Here is a 22,570-nt window from a genome sequence, read left to right as displayed (position 1 = left end):
AACGAACTTGAGGCGACAGGGCCTTCATTTCCAACACATCTCATTTATGGCAGTAAATTGCAATATATAGCGGTATGGCCAGAGTTGGGGTTTGGTGAAGTAGTATTATCGCTATAGCCCTACACACTGTTTTCCTAACCTGTTTTTTAAGGATTTGTGAGACATCGCTTGGAGCAGTAATCTTGTTTGCTCAAACATGCGATCATTCCACTCTCTTTTATAGGCTCCTTATACGATACTATTAACATTTATTATAAAAATCTTGAAACAAACCTTTTTTAAAAGAATAATAAGACGCTCGAGAAATCTTCAGAATACAATACTAGTCTAAATAGAGTCATATAATGAAAAATTGATCAATATCCATCATAATAAAGTCTAAAAACTTGTCTAAAACCCAGTAAAAATAAGAATTTTTTTCCCGATTATTTTGTTGTTTACAGTGTACTAAAATAGTAGCGTGACATCATCATCATTGGAAAAATAAGAATCCGCCCGTCATCTCGCTCAACGAGAAGTAATTACTGTTCAAAAAAAGGTGTCGACGTATTCACCGAACAAGCAACTGGCCCTGTACAGTTAGTACGATAGGAAGAAGGAATATGTGCAGAGATACACATGTATCGGACGTAAACGTGGGGTGTTTTCTATCGATAATCTTTAATCAATGTTCTCTATCGGAATTCTTTGTTCCTTCAGCCTGAGAAAAACATCGATCTGAAGACGAACAAGGGATATAACGAACACTGGGTTCAGTGTGTACGAGTTTATACGTTGGACACACACAGAACTCTTTTTCAATGTCTACCACAATTTTTCGGAAGACAATCTTCATTTTATTTCATTTTTTGGATTTTTTTTTTGAGTGGGGGGAGCGTCAAATGGGACGTCCAACGGTTATCGAAAAATACGTGGTTTGCACAAATGACTATTATGCATAATACATAGTGATTGAAAATAAAGTTACACTACTCAAACGTATGTAGTGCCCATTCTGATGGACATATTTTTATGAAACTTGGTATATAAGTTATATGGACCATGGTGAAGAAAAAGATCCAATAGAAAAATGATTCGATTTTTTTTGTTTGACCACCAGATGAAGAAGTGGTGCTATTTTATTACAGTTACCTTTCCCTCCCCCCATGATTTAAATAACATATATATACCAAATTTCAATGAAATACGTCCACCACAACGGACGCTACATTGGTCTGAGTAATGTCAGTGTTATAAGTAAACTGACACTACACTGAGCTTAATTATACTGACATTACGCAGACCCATGTAGCGCCCGTCGTGGTGGACGCATTTCATTGAAACTTGGTATATACGGTATTTGGACCAAGAGGAAAAAGGTAACTGTAATGAAAAAATCGACACATTTTCACCTGGTGGCAAAAAAATGGAACTTTTATTTATTGAATCTTTTTTTTCCCCCTCGGGGCCCATATACTCTATATATACCAAGTTTCATAAAAATATATCCACCAGAATGGGCGCTACATACGTCAGAGTGGTGTCAGGTTATTTTTAACCACCCTGTATAATCTGCGATACATAAAACTAAAGAGAAACATTCAAAGTTTTTTTCAACATCGCTCAATAGACAAGGAGAGAGAGAAAAAATAACACGTTTGTGTATTTAAATATGCAAGCGCTTTTACTGCTACTTCCGTTCAGCGTGCATTTAGAAATTTATAACAAAAAAAAAAGAATGGCTCAATGTCAATTTCAGTCAATGCGTTCTACGGAAGTGCTGCCATCAATTGAGCGATGTTGAAAAAAAACTTTGGAACCATGTACAGAAACACATTTCTGCCAACGCCGATAGGACAAAAGAATTCGTCCGTAATAGAGGGGTCACCTGAAAAGGTTTTCTTTTATCGAAACGTTTAAAAAAAACGTGCTTAATATCTGGCCGTAAAGAAAATGGGCTGATCACATCTGCTCGGTGACCGTTCAATATACTTTGCGGGTTGAACGATACTCTGTATTTGAGATTTTTATTCCCCAGATTTTTACAGATCTGGTTAGGAGGAGGACAAAATGTCATCGGAGTTATCTGATGTGGCCCTTGACCTCAAACATAATTTTGTAAAAATGATCTAAGTGGCGCATTCCCAGATCACTTAAGGTACCCACAATATATTTCCAGACCACTTAATGTACTCGCGGCATATTTATAGATCATTTAAATTACTCATGGCATGGTTTCAGATCACTAAAGTGGCCTGCGTACATTTCCTAATCATTTAAGTGATATGATGCGACAGAGTTCCCGATCACTAAGGCTCTCCGTGGCACATTTAAAAGCCACAACCACATGAGTGATCCACAGTGAGTTCGCAGATCACGTAAGTGACCCGCGGTGAAGTTTCATATCAAGTGGACCGTCGCACATTCTCGGATAATTTGAGTGATCCGCGGTATATTTATAGATCAATCGAGTCACACCCGCGACACAGTTCTAGATAACTCAAGTGACCCGCGGCACATTTTCAAACCAGCCTACCTTACCCCCAAGTTGCGGTCCACTTTAAACTTTTAGTTAGTGAATTCGTGGTAGTGAAATTTGCCGATGTTGATCATAACCCCGTTATAGTTATCTTTTTTTGGCTTACCTGGTTGTATAAGTCTCACGTCCAATATCTTCTCGACTTGAGAGTTGTACGCGGTGATGTGGAAGATGCATTCTGGACTGTCTTGTATACAAGTGATATTAACTGGAACTAAATCCTCGGATACTTTCCGCCATCGAGCTGCGGCTCCCTCGGCAGAGCTCACGTGGAACACCTCGGCCCATAATCTACGCCATAAGAAAAAAAAAACATTCGATATTCATTCATGTGTGTGTGTGAAATACAACATACTCATAATCATTAATATAACACCCTACGGTAGTGGTTCTCTAACTTCTGTCACTCGCGGCTCCCTTGCTCAATTCATTGTACATCTGCGACAACCCAGAATAGTATAGTAGATATTTTACTTTATAAATGAACCACTTCAAAGCATAAACAGGCACACAAATCAATTTCAGCTCGCCCCGATTCCTCAAAGGTTGGTGCCGCGACACGCACTTTGAGAAACACTGTACTTTCTCTCTCTCTAGGGGGATAGTACAAAATACTTCGTTCTCTATCTCTGGTGATTCATTTTTGCGTAGTTCAACTGCAATTGCTATAAAACTATATACTTCACAGGAATAATCATTTATTGGTGGTTTGAAGGAACGTTCACGTAAAGCATAATTATTATGTATTGTAATTCGCTCCCTATCCACCTCGTGGATGGAAAAAATATGTGCAATTTGTGATTGTATTATTTTAGTGTTTTATTAGAGTATTATTTTGTTAATATTCATTTAGATCCTACGAAAAATAAATACAGATTTTTATATAAAGTTTCATCTTTGATATAGATATTGCCCCGAGAAGGGTAACAGAGCTTCAACTCGAGAATCCGGGATGACTATTACCTTTTCGCGCGTACAATTTAAATACTGTGAAATCTCGATATAACGATACTTTGAAAAAACCAAAAACAAATATCGTTATAGAGGTATTATCGTTATATCGGGGGAAAACATTACCAACATGCGCTACCAAATTTATGCTGTTCTTGGTATCTTTCGTAAGTCTGCATTGTTAGTACCACAGAAAATGTACAAAAAGTATTTATTCGCAACAAAAATTTGTCATTAATTAGTTAATTAACAAAATTGTGTTAGTTGTTTAGCCCCTGTAAGTAAGTTTATTGCATTACACTTTTGTGTATTACTCAAAAAAGTAGCTTCACTGCAACTTCATCAACAGTTTCAGCGTCACGTTGGGCAAAACACTAATGTTGTTAGAAGGCCTCGGAAGAACTAAAACTCTTATTAGGAATTCATAAATATACAAAAATCTATTTTAAGCGAAATATAACGCAATATCGTTGCAACGATTTCAAAATCTCTTCAAAATTATCATTATATCATTATAGAGGGATTTATCTTAGTGAAGGATATCGCAGTATCGAGATTAGGCAATTCCAAGAAAGATTTGAAAAAATATCGTTGTAGAGGGATCTATTCATAAGCGAGGCGTAAGCAGAATTTTCTGGAGGGGTTTCAGATTCAGATTTTTTTTTTCTGAGGGGGTTTACGTTTTTTCCTGCAAAATAACACTACAATTTTGGCTCAGAGGGGAAGGGGGGGGGGGAGTTTAGAACCCCAGGCCCCCTCCCCCCTTTGCGTACGCCGATGGATCTGTCATTATATCCAGTATCGTTGCAGCGAGGTTTCACTCTTTACAAATTTTACGCACCAGTAATGAATGCTAGGGAACAGAAGAGGTTAATGTTTACGTTTTTTTTTTTTGTCAAAAAATGCCAATTTCTCTACTTGCATATTTACGCCATCTTTAAGAAAAATACGTTCCACAAATTAATTGTTAAAAATTTTTATTTTTCTACTTCAACTTTGCAGGGAAAAAATGCATATAACACGCAGTGGCAGTAAGAAACTATATAATAATAATAATAATAATGATGATGGTTACACTTTAATTGCATATGGAGCCAGACCCATGCAAGGATGGTGTACAATTGAAAAACACAATTCATTAGTATGCACATAATGAGGAACTATATACTCTCGCCGCGGATCATACGTAGAAAAATAGGATATTCCTTTTTCTTGTTTTTTCTATATTATAAATAGTTTCCTTTCAGAAATGTAATGTAGAAGATTCGTAGTAAAATCATGCTCCATAGACTCCACGAGTAAAATGCCTAGCATACATTTACATCATGTGCCCTGTATTTGAACTAAAATCTCATTTTTAGTTCTATATGCGTGAACTCCTGATTCAAATCAGGAAATTGTGACGTTCATTCACAACATAATTTGTATCCAAGGTAAACAAATGAGAAAATCCCATTGGTTATAAACTAATGCACCCTAGTGCTATGTATGAATTAAGTGACTAGAGCAAGGCTATTTTTTTTTCAGGATCCAATGGGAGCAAATGTGATGGCCGATAATGAGATAGACACCGTACAAAAATTGTAACTTTGGATATTCACAGTGACTGCGTGTCAAAGTAAATCTGTTATAATCATATAAAATTGTTTGGTGCTGTCAAATAAAGAAGTGAATTTTACGGCCATTGTCAAGTACTCACAATGGATGCGCACAATTTCCGTTCCAGGTGTTTTTATACGCGCCATAATTACACTGAAAGAGCAAAATAAAAAAAAATCCCATTATTTTTTTCCCTTATTTTCTACTATAATGACGGTCATTTTTTTTCTTTCAATATTCTAGTCAGAAAAAAAAATTATTTCCAAAAAATAAAAATAAATTGACGTAACAAAAGAAAAAGAAATATTAAAATTTGCTATTTTTTCTCCTACTTTGCTCCAGTATAAGAAAATTACCAATTTTATTGGCAGCGTGTGTTTTCAAAACAAGAACAGCAATTTTCCACCGGGAAGTTTCCGAAGAAAAATCAATACTAATTGCACAAACATCGAACAAGATTCCAAGCTGTTTTGGTGGAGTGTGTGTGGGAGGATGAAAGAGAACGCAATTGGGTGATGGACGAACTCGTTTGTGTAGTACAGTAGTGCAGTACGTAGTTGGGTTCTTCAAGAATTTCAGCGCAAAACTTTCGTTAGCTATGACAGCGGAATGTTATGGTAATAACTCCTTTTGTCTTTATTTATCTACGGGATGATGCCGTTGTTGCTGTTTTTCTTCTTCAGAGTTTAGTTAAGGTTTTATCTGTCTCGGAGAGAAAAATTTCTCATCTTCTTGCTTCATCTTCCTCGAGTACTAATTCTCGTTCCAGAAGTTTTCTTAAGAATTCTCAAGTACGTACGGAGTTGCAAATTTCTGAAAATGAAGTCTACAAAAATACTGAGTCCAAATCATTCACCAAGTACCGATAAAACTTTATTTCGATACGCTATGAGCAGGTTCCGGATGTTGATGGAATTTGCATTTTCCAGATTTTTTTTTTCACTGTTAGGACTTTTTTTCTTTAGTTTTGGGGCATTTTTTAACACTTTCATATTTTTTAAATTTTTTTTTAATTTTTTGACAATGAAAAAAGGAAAAGATTGAAAAACTATATGAATATCCAATTACATTGAGCTCATGAAAATATATGCTAGAATTTCTTGGAAAATAAAATAAAAGATGCTTTTGGGCTTCCTAACCATAGTCATACACAGTATTTTCTTGGGGCAGGAGGGTTTTAATTTTTCTCTTTTTACTGCAAACAACCCTTCTCCCAGTATGCCAGTCATGCCCCCCCCCGCATCTAGCAACAAGGCCCTCCGATCAGATTCTTCACGGGTCTGTAAATAGTGAATTCTTGTGAAAAAAACAAAACAAAAATAAGAATCGTCTCAGGCCCCTGAGGCCTGTCAGCCCTACACTTGTGAGGGCCATAACGCCAGTGCTCCTAACCGATTGCTGACAAAGCTTTTTCTTTCTACATACAAACACATGACCGGTTTCTTATTATCTTTGTTTTATTATTTTGATGACTTTTTTTCCAATTTTCATGCTTTTAGGACATTTTTTAAAGTCATTTTTTCACGATTTTTTATGGCAACAACATGCGGGCCTTGGTTATAGGGTTTTTCCCTTATTACAGCAATTTGTTTTTCAAACCTGGTGAACTTTGAAGATTGGACACAAATAAACTTGTCCAACGATGGGTTTTTTTTTTGTATGTAAATTATACTACCGAACTTATTCGGGGAATTGCAAATAAATTGCAGTCTTACCATATATAGCACTAATAACACAATGAAACCATGTTACAATGATACTCAATGTAACGACAAATCTCCCTACAACGGTATTTTTTATATTTTGCTCAATATCGTCTTGAATTTAGTTTTGATTCCGCAAATAGTTTTCGTTATTCCTGAGATTGTGGGGATTTGGTTTTAAAATATCGATGTTTTGCACCCCACGTGATCACCGAAAGTGTTGATGAAGTCTGTATTATTAGTTTTTGTGTGAGATACGAGATACATGAGTGTGCAATACGGGAAACTTATTTGATTATCCCTTTTTTTTGTTTTTGTTTTTAATAATGTATTTGTTCCTGCTTAAATCAGCTTTATTAATCAACTTCCCATTTTTCGCAGCGAATTAATAATTTAAAGCGCATTTTCTGATAGTAATAACAACGCTGATTTTGAAATCTTTAACAGCATACATTTGGTGACACGTGATAACAACGCTGCCTCTCAATGTAACTATAATCCCTATACTCGTATTTTTACCTTAGTCCGAAGAGAGTACCACTATATCGAGGTTTCACTGTGAAAAGCGGTTTTTAACTTCGTGGTACGAATGCGAACCGGTCTCCAATTCGAAGGAGATTCTCCGCAGAGAGCTGGCAAACCTTCAACATAATACTTACATAATATAACAATTCAAGCATTCACCATGAAAACAGATGGCAGCACCAGCAAGAGCACAACTTCGACGACATAAATGCGTTAGAGCTACGAACACACGTGTGTGCGCGCACACACACACTCGACACGTTTCTGTATGTACAGATTCGTTAGAAATTCTTCAGAGGCATGTGTACGACGTACATGAACGACCAAGTAGTAATAGTGCCTCCGCCAGGAATCGAACTCTGGTCCTCTTGCATTCGTGCAAGTGAACTTACCAATACATTACTGAGTCCCAACTACTTCTTTCCTTATTATAAAAACCAGGGATCGCGGCGGACGCACGCACCAAAGAAAACTTCGGCCCGAAAATTCAGAAAGTCTATCTTTGATGCGTCGTGGGCTAGAAAGATACCTTTATGACTCTTACTCTATTTGTTGAGCCTTTGCTGTCGTTGTTAACAGGCTTTATGGTGCAAAACCATCTATGCGTATAACTTTTAACTATATCTCTATATTTTCTAGAATTAAATCTTAAATCATGGTAAGCATTTTATCGCAAAACCGCATTGTGATACAGCAATCGTTTGATTTGATATCAATATTTGAAATGTGTAATCGAGTTCCGGCCAACCCTGTATTTTTCCATTTAGTCTTTAGTTTGAATTGGATGCTATAGTCTTAACCCGACTATAGGAGAAAACAAGGGGTTTTCCTAAACATGAGTCATGTTCTGAGTTGTTTCGTCGGGGAATCATCTAACATCTATTTCGCAGCATATACTCCATGTATGTTTTCTCCGTAAACATCCTTTGAATATGTAAATAGTACTAATGATGTTCGTTCTGTTCTGATAGGTCCATTTTAATGAGTAGTCCGGAAGACTTCACAAATCTTTCACATAAATTTTTTCGCTGCCTTTGCAATGTCATTATACATGCTTTTTTTTTTTCAAACATTGCGCAACGCAGAAGGAAAAGGAAAATAAGTTATAAATATATACTATAAGTATGTTGCATTGTAATGCTGATTTTGGTAGCGGAAATGAGTAATTGCGTGTCGAAAATCGCAAAAAATCCCTGAATTTTGAAAACATTTACTTCTACGCTATAATAATCGAAATAAGAAAACAACATGGTTGTGTATGGTCATATTTCGGTTTGAAAATTCTGTACACGAACATGTCATAAAAGAAATTAGTAAAAATGTAAGCCCGCTTAGAACAGGGGTGATCCAACCCGCGAAGGATTTGCGTGTAAAACTTACTGTACTTTTTTGCGGCCCTATTCCTATTTCCCACAACTTTGTTCCGGAATTATGTTTTTTCTTTTACACAAAAGAATATTTACTTGAATGATATTTATCGTAATGGATCTGGGGCCACAGACGCCCTCTTGTGGTATTGGGATCATGACCTCCACATCCTGGAGCAGGACCCTTTGGCTGGAATCTTTGCCGTGACATAGGGCAATTTTTTCACGGTCTTCTCTATAGTGAATGTATAGCGTGGAAAAAAAAAAAAAAAAAACTGCGTGAGAACCTCGCACGATAGAAGTGAAACTTCTAGGTTGTTTGAGTCTGACATGACTATATTCACCTCGCCTCATATTTATTTTTTACTGGTAGCAAGATATCGAATCATGGGGAGGGGCACACACACTCTTCCTATTCCACCTAAACCAATTTCCTTCCAAACTGTGTGTGCATCACTCATCCGCCCTCTCTAAAGGGGACGTTCTGCGATTCCAACGATGTCGCGGGGGGTAGGGGGAAAGGTAAAGAACTGTCTCTGTCCGACACAAACCGCAAAATGGTCCACGCAACCGTTTTTAAGGGAAAGGAAAGCTTACGTTATTTCCGTTCCTTCGTTTCACTTTTTCTCACGTGGATCTGAAAATTCACTACCCTGCCTAAAGAAGTTTAATTTCAAAAAACAACGAAAAATGATGAAAATCGTAGCGGTGACTGTCAGCCCCTCCATTGTAGTGGTCAAGCCTGAGATATTCGAAAGCGGAAGGGGGGGGTGAAAATCAAATGTCAAAGCAACGGTAAGAAGGTCATTTAATTTATAAAAAAAATGCTCGCTATATTTTGACGTGGGGACAAAAGAAATGAAACATGTTCAGAACGGAGGACGAGTCAGGACTGCATTGAAATTATCGTGGAGGAAACTGATTTTATGGGGCAGGTATCTTCAACCTGTAGCTCCCAAGCACTACGGTACCCACCGAAGCACCAGAGTTTTCGATGCTCTTGTCGGAGTTCCTGCTCGTGAGCACTTGATCAACGTCCAAATTGAACATCTTGCACAAACTGCATTTTATGGATTAAGATCCTCCCTCATTTCAGACATATGTATGCCAAACTTGCTGTAAGGGGTGCTCTTCTTTGGATGATGGATACTAGCAGTGGTCACGACAAGAAAAAAAAAATAAGAGCTTTGTTCTGAGATATTCTGTCTGTCTGGAAGTACTAGCGCATTCCAATTCCCATACTGATTCCAGAAAACCGTGTAGTACCAGATCTCATTATCATACTTGCCCTTCCCTCCCCCCCCCCACCCCGAAGGCCCTGGACCGTACCCAGGTGTGCCCATATCTTAAGACGGTTTGGCAACGAATGGAAAGGCTGACTGGCCCTTTACCACGCTACGTTTGAGTTTGAGCAAGCCATTCGTAACAGCTTCTGGAAGTGACAAAGTGAGCGGGGGTCTTTAGACCGAGATGTTTGATACGCCTGCATTGCATGAAAAAAAGGTATTTTTAAAGGAAGTATTTACACAATTCGTAAACAATTTCGAGAGCCTCTTCTGAAGGCTGTGAGTCTGAAAATATTGCTGAATTCTCGGCAAATTATATATAGAGCATTTTCAATTTTTTTTAAGTACGTTGCTCAGACAAAAACTGTTCGTAAATCGAAGAGTATTTATTATTGTTTATGTAAGGTAAGATGTATTGTTATGTAAGGGGTAAGATGTAAAGTTGATGTGTGTTGTTTGTTTGTTTGTTTGTGTGCGTGTGTGTGTGTGTTTTTTTTTGTGGAGAAAATAAATGCTCCCTTCGGAGAACCCCGTATGGCGAACTATGTTTGCTGGGCCGGGGGTTAGTATCTCTTATTATTGTTTATGTGTTATGAGTTTAACAGACAGCGAAAGAGTAGAACTGAACGGTTCTAGTTTAAATCTCATGAAAAGCAGTTGGTGCTCCGCTAGCGGTAGTAATCTGACACATAATTCAAAACAATTTTCTAAGGTATTTATATTTTTCAAAAATGGTCCTTATAAAAATATTTTATCTGCCACTCATCTACACAACGGTTTCAATGGCAACAAAAACGCACACACAGATTACTTAATTAATTATTTTTTTCTAAGAAACTATTGCATAACCATATTGATTGCATATCTATTCTTAACAAAATAAGTTTTAATATTAAGTGCCGCTATACAAGATCAAATTGCTTACTTGCCGTCAAGCCATTCAATGCATACTAATATTGGTAAATATCATACTGTGCTGTGAACAGATTTTCTGAATTTTGTAATGAGCTTGTTCGACATCTTGATATTTTTCATTCTGTTTGCTACCGACTTTAGAAGATTTTTGTTGTGATTGCGCCGTATATACAGAGTGATTCAAAACTCAACGTAAAAACTTTTAGGGGAGGTAGAAAACGCAAAAACAAAACCGAATTACATAGGAATGTATGACCAGGCTCCCCAATCTGATCAGCTGGAGGATAAACGAAGATGCAGAAATGACAAGCCAATAACGGGTGGAAAAGCTCTTTATTCAGCGATGCTTTACACGTTAAGTTTCACAACAAATGCTTAAACTTCTTACCATCCACAGTTATACAAACTTCACAACGGCGACGCATTGATTGGCCAACCTTTTCAAAAATACCTGGCATTTCATGGACGCTTCCAGCTGCGACGGAGATTCTTGTGACGAGGTCGGTGTCAGAGTCAACGGGTAAAGTAATATAGCTAAATAAAGAGTTTTCCCACCTATTATTGGCTTGTCATTTCTGCATCTTCGTTTATCTTCCAGCTGATCAGGTTGGGGTTTCCGGTCATACATTCCTATGCAATTCTGTTTTGTTTGCGTGTGTGTGTTTTCTACCTCCCCTAAAAGTTTGTACTTTGAATTTTGTAAATCACCTCGTATCTTTTGTGTAGAGTTTTTGTATTTTGTGTATTTTATTATTAACTCTCGTATTCTGTGCCAATTTTCACTATAAGCTGTAATTGAGTTTAAACCCGTTGCTTTGTGTTTTCAAATAAATAAATAAATATTCAACCCGCTGACTAAAAAGGTGAGTTGATATGAAAATACAACGTCGCTTTTCATTTGAGATATTGTTACCCTCAATGTTGTAAGTCTCCGAAAGGAATCTTTGATCAAAGAATTATCCCAAACATTGATGTCGTATCGATAATTTTGTTTCCTGAGAATCTTGCAGTAGTGAAACAGTTTGCTGTCCACACAAAGCAGCCTTAAAAACACACACTCTCTCTCTCTCTCTATACTTACAAAAACACAAGAATTCAGGCTTCTCTCACTTCAAAATATGTGAGACAGGTGGCAGTACTGCTCGAACAAGAAACACGCATATTTCTAACATCATCAATAAGTTGTGACCACACATATATATAAGGATGAGTGGTTCATAATTTCTGGTGAGCACCAATTCGCTTCACAAAATTTCCCACGGGAAAATTTACGAGGCGCATGTGCAGAATAGTAGTAGTACAGTTCGGAACTGGAAAAATTACTAGCAATTGGTAATCGGAATATGTGTTTTGCCTCATTCCTCTCTCCTACCGGAGGATTCCAAGGACCTTGGTAGATTTCAGGGGCTCAGTGACCTTGCATAAGAAAACAATTAATTCATTATTTTATAATTGCTATGCACTGAACATTATTTTGTAAAAGGAAGTTCATGGCTTTATTTCACTGGTACCGGGGAAGGGAGGTTCGTGGACTTATTTGTTCAAATGGTACGTGGAACGCAGAAAGAGTTAAGATTCCCTGCAGAAATAAGTAGAAATTCAATTTGAGAAGTTTCAATATTTTGAGTGACCAGTGAGAACTATCAAAATTCAATGATTCTTTTGTTTATACGGGTAACTTTTTTCCTAGTGTTGAAGATTAGATAAAAATGTTATATTTCAAGGACTTCATGTTTAGTGGTTCTCAGCTTGAGGCTATATGCCCCCTTTGTGGTCTTGGGATATTCCAAGAGAACTACGGGTCAAAATCATGTTGAAGGGGAGTTGTGACAAGTGGTGACGCAGGGAGCTGTGAAAACAATTCAGATGTGAATGAATAAAGTTTCCAAGTAAAATATGGTGGGAAGGAGTGTGACTACTTTTGAAATCAAGCAAAACTGTTCATAGAAGTAGGCCCATCCGGTCATGGCTATAGGGCTTCATGTACATTGGGGTCGAGGCTAAGTGATGGGATCTAATGATATGCTTTTCGAGAGCAAGTATGTAAGCAGTTGCTTCTGCAGCAAAGTACGGTGGGGCCTTTCAGAATTCACTTAACCCATAGGCTCATGATTTTGAAAGGACCCTGCATAGAACGGGGTCAAAAAGCAAGCTCACCGAACACTTGCCAAGGAGTCTGGAGATGACCTTATTTATAAAATTCTTCTTTCACTATAAATTTACTGAAAAAATAAATTCAGCAATTCTAGGGTCTCAAGGGACTCCTGGATGAGGGTGAGGGGACTCTGGATAAGACGGAGGGGGAAGTGGCACGAGGAAACATTATAATGAGATATAGAGGTTTGAAAGAAGGTGGGGAACTAGATCAGCAATTAATAATACAAGTTAAATAAATATTTCTCTGATATATTTCAATGTTTTTTCTCTTCAAGTTTGAAGGCTTCACTATTAAGTACAAGTCAAATTTTTTTAACATCCTAAAAATTTGTAATATTCTGGGTTCGGTTAATTTTGAAATGTACTTTTCTCCCAGTTCAGTTTTATTTATTTTTTTTTTTTTTTGGAATGACGATTTTTGTATCAAATAATCCTCCTCAATTGAAAAGATTTAAACGGTCTTGAAAGATCTGTATTTTTCACATTGAAATGTCCTCGTTTATCCGTTGAAAAGAATCACGACGTGAGAAGAAAAAAGACAATCGATTTCCGTAACAAGAGAGGGCGCTACTTTTACTTCATTGTCATCCTGAGATGGATGTCGCCATCTATCGAGATAAATTAAAACTAAGTTATAGGCTTCACAACATTTAGAGATATTTATCACCACTAGATGGCAGTAACCAATCCTGGAAAATTTATCCGTTTTTATTTTATTATTATTATTTTCTATAATAGGACATTTTCTTTTGGAGTTACGTCTAAATTTCTTATCTCTTCAGTAATGAAATATAATATTTGTCTGACACCGAGAGAGATTCCTCTAAAAAAACACTAACATATATAATAACGTATATGAATGAATTACTGAATCTTATATATATTATGAAAATATCGAAATTCTCGAATTATTAAAAAATTAGGTCATGTGCTGGCCTATTTATCACTAGAATTGGAAAATTTGTATCCGTCATTGAAAATTCGCATACAATGACAATTATAATTAATGACACTTAATAAATTATACCGAGTTTAATGACTAGACCAGAGCGTGGGTCATGAATATGCCATTGTAAATTCATGAAATTCGGAAGCATGAGCCATTAAATTCCCCCTATTTTTTTATCTCCTGAGTTTCTTCCCATGATAAAAATGTGTCCATTCATATTAATTCATAATATTGTTTGTTTCCCATCGCATAGAGTAGGAAAAATATTTGCCATTAAAATTTTTACATTCATTTACAGGACGCAAACGATTAATAACTCGTTCTGTAGCCGTTGGAAAAAATAAGTGAAGTGGTAATCTTGGAATAATTTCGCCAATTATGAATGGATTTTAATGCTGTACATCTGCATAGCTTTTGGAATGGACAGCCAGACCTAACTCGGCAACCAGCTGTGGAAAACTTCGTACTAGATAGCCATTGAGACTATTAGGAATACAGGCTCAGCTCATTTGGTAGCATATTACCCAAGGCGATAGACTGGAGTTGTGCTCGGTTTGAAAGAAATACATCTCTAGCTCTCTCGTTGTGCAGTTTCCTGTTGTAACATTTGATTTTGTATTTCTCTTGGAAGAGCTGGATTCTTTATTCCCTTTATTCCTTCCATTTTTCGGGTCAAGCACGAAATCAAACCCTGCATAATTTTTTTCTTCTGTATATAAAATACTTAATTTTACGAAAAAAATAAATATCCCCGTACTATTTCTTCAAAAACATGAAAATACATCATATTTATGACTAATGATAATAATTCGGAAGAAACAAAATAAATAAAAGTTTCGGAATAAAAGAGGGCTCAACAATAATACAATGTCCATGCGTCAGGGAGAAGCAGAGGCTACTTCTAAAGGAAGATAAGGTCTTTTATATTTCTTCGATAGATTCCGAAGAGGAGAGTTTTTGTAGGCTTATATGCTTCACCAACAGAAAGAATAAAAGAAGCTTGGAAAAGCTCTCGCTGTATTGAGAAGGAACTCAATAGAGAAAGGAAAAGAAAGCACAGTGTGTGCGCAATGTATGTGAGCGTGAGCAAGGGGTAGAAAGAAGGATTGTTGGGGGAAGGGGAATAGTGACTGGCAGGATTGTGCCGTCGTCATGGTAACGATGGACTCGTGACGTCATCGGGAATCGAACTCCTGTCCGTATCGACAATGGTGGTGGTGGCGAAGAAGACGTATACTCCACTGCCACCACCACGTATACCACTTCTCAAGAAATAACAAACGATTTTCCGTTCGTCGCCTTTCTTTCTTCCTTGTATTGCCCCCCCCCTCCCACCCTTATAATACAATTTGAAGAAGATTCCCCTTGTGTCTTTTTCCAGATCAAAGCTACCGATGAGTAAGAGAATGGAAATATCTGTGCCTTCCCCCCCCCCTGTATTAATGATAACGACAGTGAAAAAATGCATTATCACGAATCGTTAATGTTGTATAAGAAATTCTATTTGTTTGTTTATTGAGCCCAAAGGCGATACATTATTAAATTTTTAATTCAACGATTTACGTTATTTAAACGAGAAGTGGATTCGATTCCGGATGTTATATGCACTGGGATCTAATGGCTTTATGGGTGATGAGAGCGGATATATCAGTTTTCGAAACTTATAAAAGGAATTTTAGATGTTCCTATATATTATAATAGAGAAAATTAATCTTTTTTTTTAACTTGAAGATATTAATTATCATATAAAGGCCAAGTACTACTTTTGCTTTATTTAGGTATAAGACTAGTTGGAATGATTTGTCGATTATTTTGTGTTTGCTTTTTGTGTACATGAAATGATAGAAAAGTCGCGGCCAGATGGCGTGTCACATTTCCCCGTCGCAAATCAGTCTAAGATATCCACGGACAACAATCGTGCCAACAACAGTTAAAAGTTTAGGCACAATACGAAACAGGCAAAATAACCTGCCACGTTGTTGCTTCTGAATTTGGAAGTGGGATAGCAACAATATTTTTCAGCCGCTGTGGTGGACGAGTGGTCATAGTGACGGACTCCCATTGTGGCGAACCCGGGTTCGTCCACCGTCACTCCACCGTCACCACGGTGGTGTTCGGCTGAAGTTGGTTTTCTGTGGTTTCCACCTTGAAGGCACAAATGTGAGCCGATCTGTCCGTTAAAAAGTCTTGCCGCAGAGAGCAACAGGCTCATAACAGTACACTATCAAATCATTACACTTCATGCATAGTTAGAAAAATTAATGGCAGATGGCAGCACTACACAGAAACAAACTTCATGGAAGGTTCACTACACGCGTGCGCGCGCGCACACACACGCACACACATTCCAACATGTACCAGTTCGTTAGAAGTTCCGCAGAGGAATATGGACAAGGTGTATGTCTGGTTCAGTAGTAGCAATGTTTTGCACGCACAAACATGCATTCATTAAACACAAACTTTACGCGAGGTACACAATACATACACATCACATTTCAAAATTTACCAATTGGTTAGAAAATTAATCATGCTGTTGACCTCAGGTTTGCTCCTGTGGCTAGAATCTGGACCACGTCCTGCAGTAAGGCCCCTAAACTAGGATCTTTTGCGGGCGCTTTGATCGGATACTTCATGGATCATTTATAGTGTGAAAATCAATAAAATTGTAAGAGTTGTCTTGGGCCCCCGGGTTGGAAGCCTGACAGTCCCACCCATGTGGGGACCGTGATATGAACCTCCCTTGAAACGCCTCTGCTGGCTATCGACTAAAAGTTCGCCACTTACCGTCCGAATTAGCGGTGTCTGTTTTCGAACGTGAGCCTCAATGTACCTAAAAGCAGCCCCGTCGGTTGGGTGCATTATCCAATTATACATATGAAATATCGTTAAACCTCTCTAAAGGAAACATCTCCCAATGGAAAAAATTATTTGTTGTCCGGTATTCTTTTCATATTATTTAACCGCTTACCTGTGCCGAACCCAGTTCAGCAGGTAACTGAAAAGTACAATGTTTGTGATTAGCTTTTTTTTTTGTGACGAGAAAAATTGTTTTTTCTTTTCATTCTAAAGACTAAATTGAGTTTGTTCGTCTTTTTTATTGATATAATACACGCCATTAAACAGGGAAAAATACTTTAATTTTTGTGATGCAGTTTTTCGAAACTTATTTCACAGTTAAGGGTTTAATTCCACTCTATTAAGAGACGACCTCTCCGGTAGCCCAGTTTTTTGGGGAATGAAAGGTGGCCTTCCTAAAGGGGTTTTAACGCAGATACGCTTTTACAATAAAAATAGTAAGACTTACGCTAATTTTTGTTCTGTTTTTACCTGAGCAGGTGTCCATCTCTCTTGCGAGAATTCTGCCAAGGGGAATCCTCATACCTGTAGGCCTTCCTGATTAGCGGGGCACAGGAGCAGCTCAGCTTGTTGCCCATCGTCCACCAGGAGGAACGGAGACTCGAATCACGTGGTGGACGATGGGCGAGCCAACAGCCTCAGAAGTGGTAACCGCATATCCTAAGTTAGGCACACAGTCGGACCTATCACGGGTAGAAAGAAAACAAAAAAAAAAACATTCATTATAAAATCTTTCAGCATGAAGGGTGATGAATCATCATCACTAATAAAAGAAAATATTTGAAAAAAAAAATTGCATTACTGCACATAACCATTGTACAGCGGTTACAACTGTTTAGAAATATATTTCAACAGCCTCGAAAAATAGTGAATGTCTTCTGGACAGCCCTTTGTCTTCACATTAACCTATAAAACTCTCGCTATACGGTGCGGTTACAGTTGAGCCAGTTTGTCGCTACGCAAAGCAGAAAACTACATTGCATAATCAGAAGTCAATTCTTTACTTGTTAACTATTAGAAGGTTACTTTACTTCCAGGTTAGAACTCCGTCGGCAGCACAGTGGTAGTCAGTTGAAGTTATTTTTCTGCGGTTTTCCATTTTATAGGCGTGAATGCGAGCTCATCTCAGATTTAAATAAGTCTCTCCGCTGAGAGTAGGCACACCTTCAACAAGGCACTTACATCAAAATTCAAGCATTTACCATCTTTACTCAAAAATATGAAAGGCAGATGGCAGCACCAGCAATTACACAAAACAAGCGCAACTCTGACAACCGTCAGAGCCAAACTCAAAACCACCGTTCAACCATGTACCAAGTCATTAGAAAATCCGTAGAGGAATGTGTACAATATGCATGTGCGGCTAAGTAGTATTAGTATGTTCCTTTAAAAAATATTTTAATTTCTGACAGCCTTTGGAGGAGGGAGGATGCATGGCCCCTCATGTGCCTCTTAAAGACACGGCATCAGGATTTTACAGATGCTTAGGTGAGGCATGATCAAAAACTAATGTTGATAATCATTGATTTAAACAAACGTGATCGATTTACGTGTTACCTCTTTTCATACCTTTTAATGTCATACCCCACGTCCCTCTTTGATGTCAATGCCATTTCCTTCGTACGTTGAATAATTGGAAGTGCAGCAATAAAGTTGCACCTGCATTGGAGGTTCAAATTTGAGTAAACGAGACTCAAAAGAAGAATCAGTAGATTCAATTAGGTAGAACAGGAATTACCCAATGCTGCACATCTGCCTACCGAGGGAGTGGTATGCAGTAACCTTTAAAAAGTGCCGGGTGGTCTTCTTCTTCTTCGAGGTCATTACCGATATTATTTCTACTTTTCCTCTTCTTTATTCTTCTTCCTACTACATAGGATGAGTTTCTTACTTTTAGCTGCCGCCACCCAAAGCATTTGCTCCCACATTCGGCAAAAAGAAGAGAAAAAAAAAGACGGGAAAAGAAGTTTCATCAAACATCTTTTACTTTTATTTTACGCCCCCGCATCACCTGCCATTATGCAACCTCAATCAATCATTATCGAACTCGGTGAGTACATATAATGTTACACGATCCTATCTTTAGAAGGAAAAAAAGCGGAAGGCGAGGGGGAAAAAACGAGTATCGTATATTATATTATTTCTTCGAAGGGAAAGGAAAGTTTTGAGTTTCGCGAACATGATGCGATACACAAGAACTAAAGATTTATTCTAAGGTGCAGCTGTTTCAGAAACTAGGCTAAAGTTTCTTCCTGTTTTAAAACCAGAAACCTCGACGCGATTATGAATGAGATACTTAACATATATGAGTGGGCATAATGTGGAAAAAGTCCTTGAACATATGCGCGAAAAAAAAAAACACCCAAGAAAAGTCATCGAAAATCATTCAATTACTATTTTTCTTCTCAAAATATCTCTCCTTCAATGTTCCAGAAACTGAATCTTTTAAATAAATGCAGTGTAATGGTCGACCAAATGGAACTCGTTTGTGCGAATTTATCAAGACAGATAAGAATTTATTAAGATGAAAAATTTTCTAAGTTGTTTGTCTTTTCTTTTTTCTTTCTTAATTATTATAAGTACTGAATTGCATCTGTAATACTCAAGCTTTACTCGATTCATCCTTATAGGACATTCAAGAAATCATTTTGGAAGTACCTAAGTTGTACAGGGCATACGTGTATAAAGTCCAACGAGTATCTAAGAAAGGGCTGGACAAACGGCTCCAAAAATTTGCACGCTCGGTCGGGCACGTAACTTAAAATAATACATACCCGCAGGGCCGTAACTAGGCAGGTGCAACAGGTGCACCCGCACAGGGCCCAGGATGGGCCTAAATGGATCCAAAAATGGGCCAAAAGGGGGGCCTAAATTAAAATTATTGCAGAGGGCACACGAATGGCTAGCTACGGCCTTTCATGCCCGCGTCAATATTATACATGCCCGAAAAATCTTATATCACTGGATTTACTTGATTTTTTTTTTAAACAAATTGATTTCTTTACATAAAAATATCGAAAGTGGTATAATTTTTTTCAAAACCAAAATTTTAAATAGAAAAGTATAAAATTAGAAAGATAAAATTAGAAATACGAAAAGTGAAAAGATACGTGATCATTAATTAGGAATCCAAAATAATTAAAACCTGTGGTTATATAACTTTCCACGCTGTCCGCGTCGGAAAAGAAGTCAAGTTAAAATTCACCTCGCTTATAGAATCATGGACGATTTACAGTACGGGACCAGATGTAGGCAGCCGCCGGTCTAGAATATGATGGACAGATCATGCGACTGAGAAACCGGGACAAGGAATAACCCCTAATAAAAACCAGGAAAACTCTCGAAAAAAAATTTTAGCTAACGGTGAATTTTTTATATGCTGAAATAGCAGTTACTATGTTTTTTTTTGGTAATTATAAATTGTGATTAAGCAGCAAACATAAATATATATTAACCAGCATTTTTGGTGCATAATATTACTCCCGTATATAACAAAATAAATAATATACGGTATAGCGGAATATTTTGACAATTTTCATGCTGCATGCCGGCTTAAAATCAATTACTAATTTCACTTAAGAAATTATACCACACAGTTTAGTTTTGATTTGATACGTGGTAGCAGATGTAGATGTCCTATATTTTTGTGATGGATATTTTTTGTACGATATTTTTGTGTAAAAGAGAAATGCCCATAAATATTTTCCACCATTTTCAGAATCAATCGCAGAATACATATTTTTACGCTGTTATATGCAAACTAAGAAGTTTTTCTCTTCCTTCGTGAGCATCATCAGGATATACCATTTTACTGCAAGTGAGGTTTCCCGTTTTCCAGAACTGCCCAGATGCAGCATATGATTCAATTTTGAGCCCAGTTGTAGCATATGACAGCGCATGACCACACCGGACTGCTAAATATTAAGACCGTGAAAATAGATCAGAATGCGTTCATTACGCATTTCGCATTTCCACAATGGCTGCCAAAGGAAGCATTTGTGTGTAGGAACAACACTTGTATTATCCTCAATTTAAGAAATTGAAAAAAACGAAAGCTTTTAATTGGTTTCTTTACATGCCCATGTTGGGCATGTGGTCGGAGAAATACACGCGCGGCCGAAATTTTGACATGCCCCGGGCATGTCGATCTATTTGTCCTGCCCGGGTATTGGCGCCAGAAAATTTCTTTGTAAAAATTGCCCAAAAGTTTTTTCTAGTCCTAGATTTTTTTTTCGATTTGTTCAGCCCTGATCTAAGGTATGCTCATACTTTACTCGAACCACTCCAATAGGGCATGCGAAAATACCTAAGCTATACATGGTGTCACAGAACTCTACTGCTAAAATTAGAGAGGGATGGTACAGTTCATCAATTCACGGCAAAAAATAAATTCAATAAAACCTAGTGTCGTAAATGACTTTTTTATCGCATGTTAACATGGAATTTAAGCCACTAGTGCTGAGTTAAAAAGGAAGAAAGCAGAAAGTTCTTATAGTAAAATTCAAAGTAAAAAGGAAAAAAATATTTCCCCCACACAACACACATAATAGAGAGAGACAACACTTGAGCGGAGAAAAAAAAGGACTATTTTTCCCCCTTCCGTAATTGTCTGTGACTTAAGTAAGAAATTTCGCTGTCGTTTGTCATGAACGACGACGGCAAAAGTCGATATAATTTGGTGACTTCCTGAAGTGGGGTTATGCACATATTCCCCGATTAAGAGGGATTAAAGGAACCAACCAGCACCTCCTAGAGATAGAAGGCCTCCGCACGGGTTGCCGTAAACGTAATTCAGACTACCTAGCAAGTTTGCCACATTTTGAAACACAGTATCCTCTTTCGTTTCTTCTTATTTTGGCGTAGAATCTTCCTGATTGGCTCACAAATACCGCATAGTGATTGCATTTGGGGCATAGAAATCGCAATTTCTGCGCCCGACCATCTCTTTTCCTCACAATGATGACACTGGCACGAGCAGGGAATTTTTTGCCCTGAATATTCTGAGAGAAAATGGGCTACTTACTGACGTCTCAAGCGGCGTGCGGAGGCCTTCTATCTCTAGGAGGTGCTGAACCAACCCTGGGTTCCTCAGCAAAGACGTTTTCTTGTATTTGGCATGTGCACTACTACTATTTACCGATATATGCACCTTGTAAACAATTCCTCTGCGGTTTCTTATTCTTATATTTTTTTTTATACTGGTGCTTCCATCTTTCTTCAATATTTTTAAGGGAATATGGTAAATGAATCGAATTTTCATGTTATATCATGTTATGTATCGTGTTCTAAGTTTGCCTGCTATATGCGGAGAGTTTTTTTTTAATGAGCGACTGGTGCGCATTCGTGCCTAGAAGTTATAAAACCGCAGAAACCAACTTCAGCCGACTGCCACTGTGCGTCAACCTACAGTCGAGCCAAGCCTTAAACGTTAAATGAAAACATTGACGCAAATTTACAAACAGCGCTAAGGCGGGCAAGACAGAAATATCGTTTTTAAAAAGCAATAAATTACGATTATTTAATCAAACGACACTTAATATACGGAATCAGTAATGCCATTTCCCAACAAGCGAGGCGCAGAGAAGCTGGAGTAAAAGCGTCAAGGAGAAACCGGGAGAAGAAAAACGGGAGAGCGATACCGCATTTGCTAAAGGGGGTAAAAGGTATTCATCATGATCTTTCACGCTCTCAACCATATATTCTATAGATCACGTAAATGAACTACACATGGACGAGTCTTAGCT

The 22,570-nt window shown here is 37.6% G+C and overlaps 1 protein-coding gene across 9 annotated transcripts in view; it reads right to left on the bottom strand.

The window, feature by feature from the left end:
- LOC149076527 (protein still life, isoform SIF type 1-like) overlaps window positions 1-22,570 on the bottom strand; it is a 222,398-nt gene that overhangs the window by 129,617 nt on the left and 70,211 nt on the right. For all 9 annotated transcript variants that reach the window (XM_089244101.1, XM_089244105.1, XM_089244106.1 and 6 more), the window contains exons 2-3: window positions 17,298-17,509; window positions 2,625-2,809 (exon numbers count right to left, since the gene is read on the bottom strand). In XM_089244101.1, the coding sequence (XP_089100227.1) occupies window positions 2,625-2,809; window positions 17,298-17,404 (292 nt within the window). In that variant the 5' untranslated portion in view covers window positions 17,405-17,509. The remainder of the gene's footprint in view (window positions 1-2,624; window positions 2,810-17,297; window positions 17,510-22,570) is intronic.

This window comes from Pholcus phalangioides, unplaced genomic scaffold, assembly GCF_987345545.1.
Source record: "Pholcus phalangioides strain wild (caught in Gottingen) unplaced genomic scaffold, Ppha-v1.0 ptg000015l_1, whole genome shotgun sequence".
Classification (NCBI taxonomy): Eukaryota; Metazoa; Arthropoda; class Arachnida; order Araneae; family Pholcidae; genus Pholcus; species Pholcus phalangioides.
This window is presented reverse-complemented; position numbering and strand designations above follow the sequence as displayed.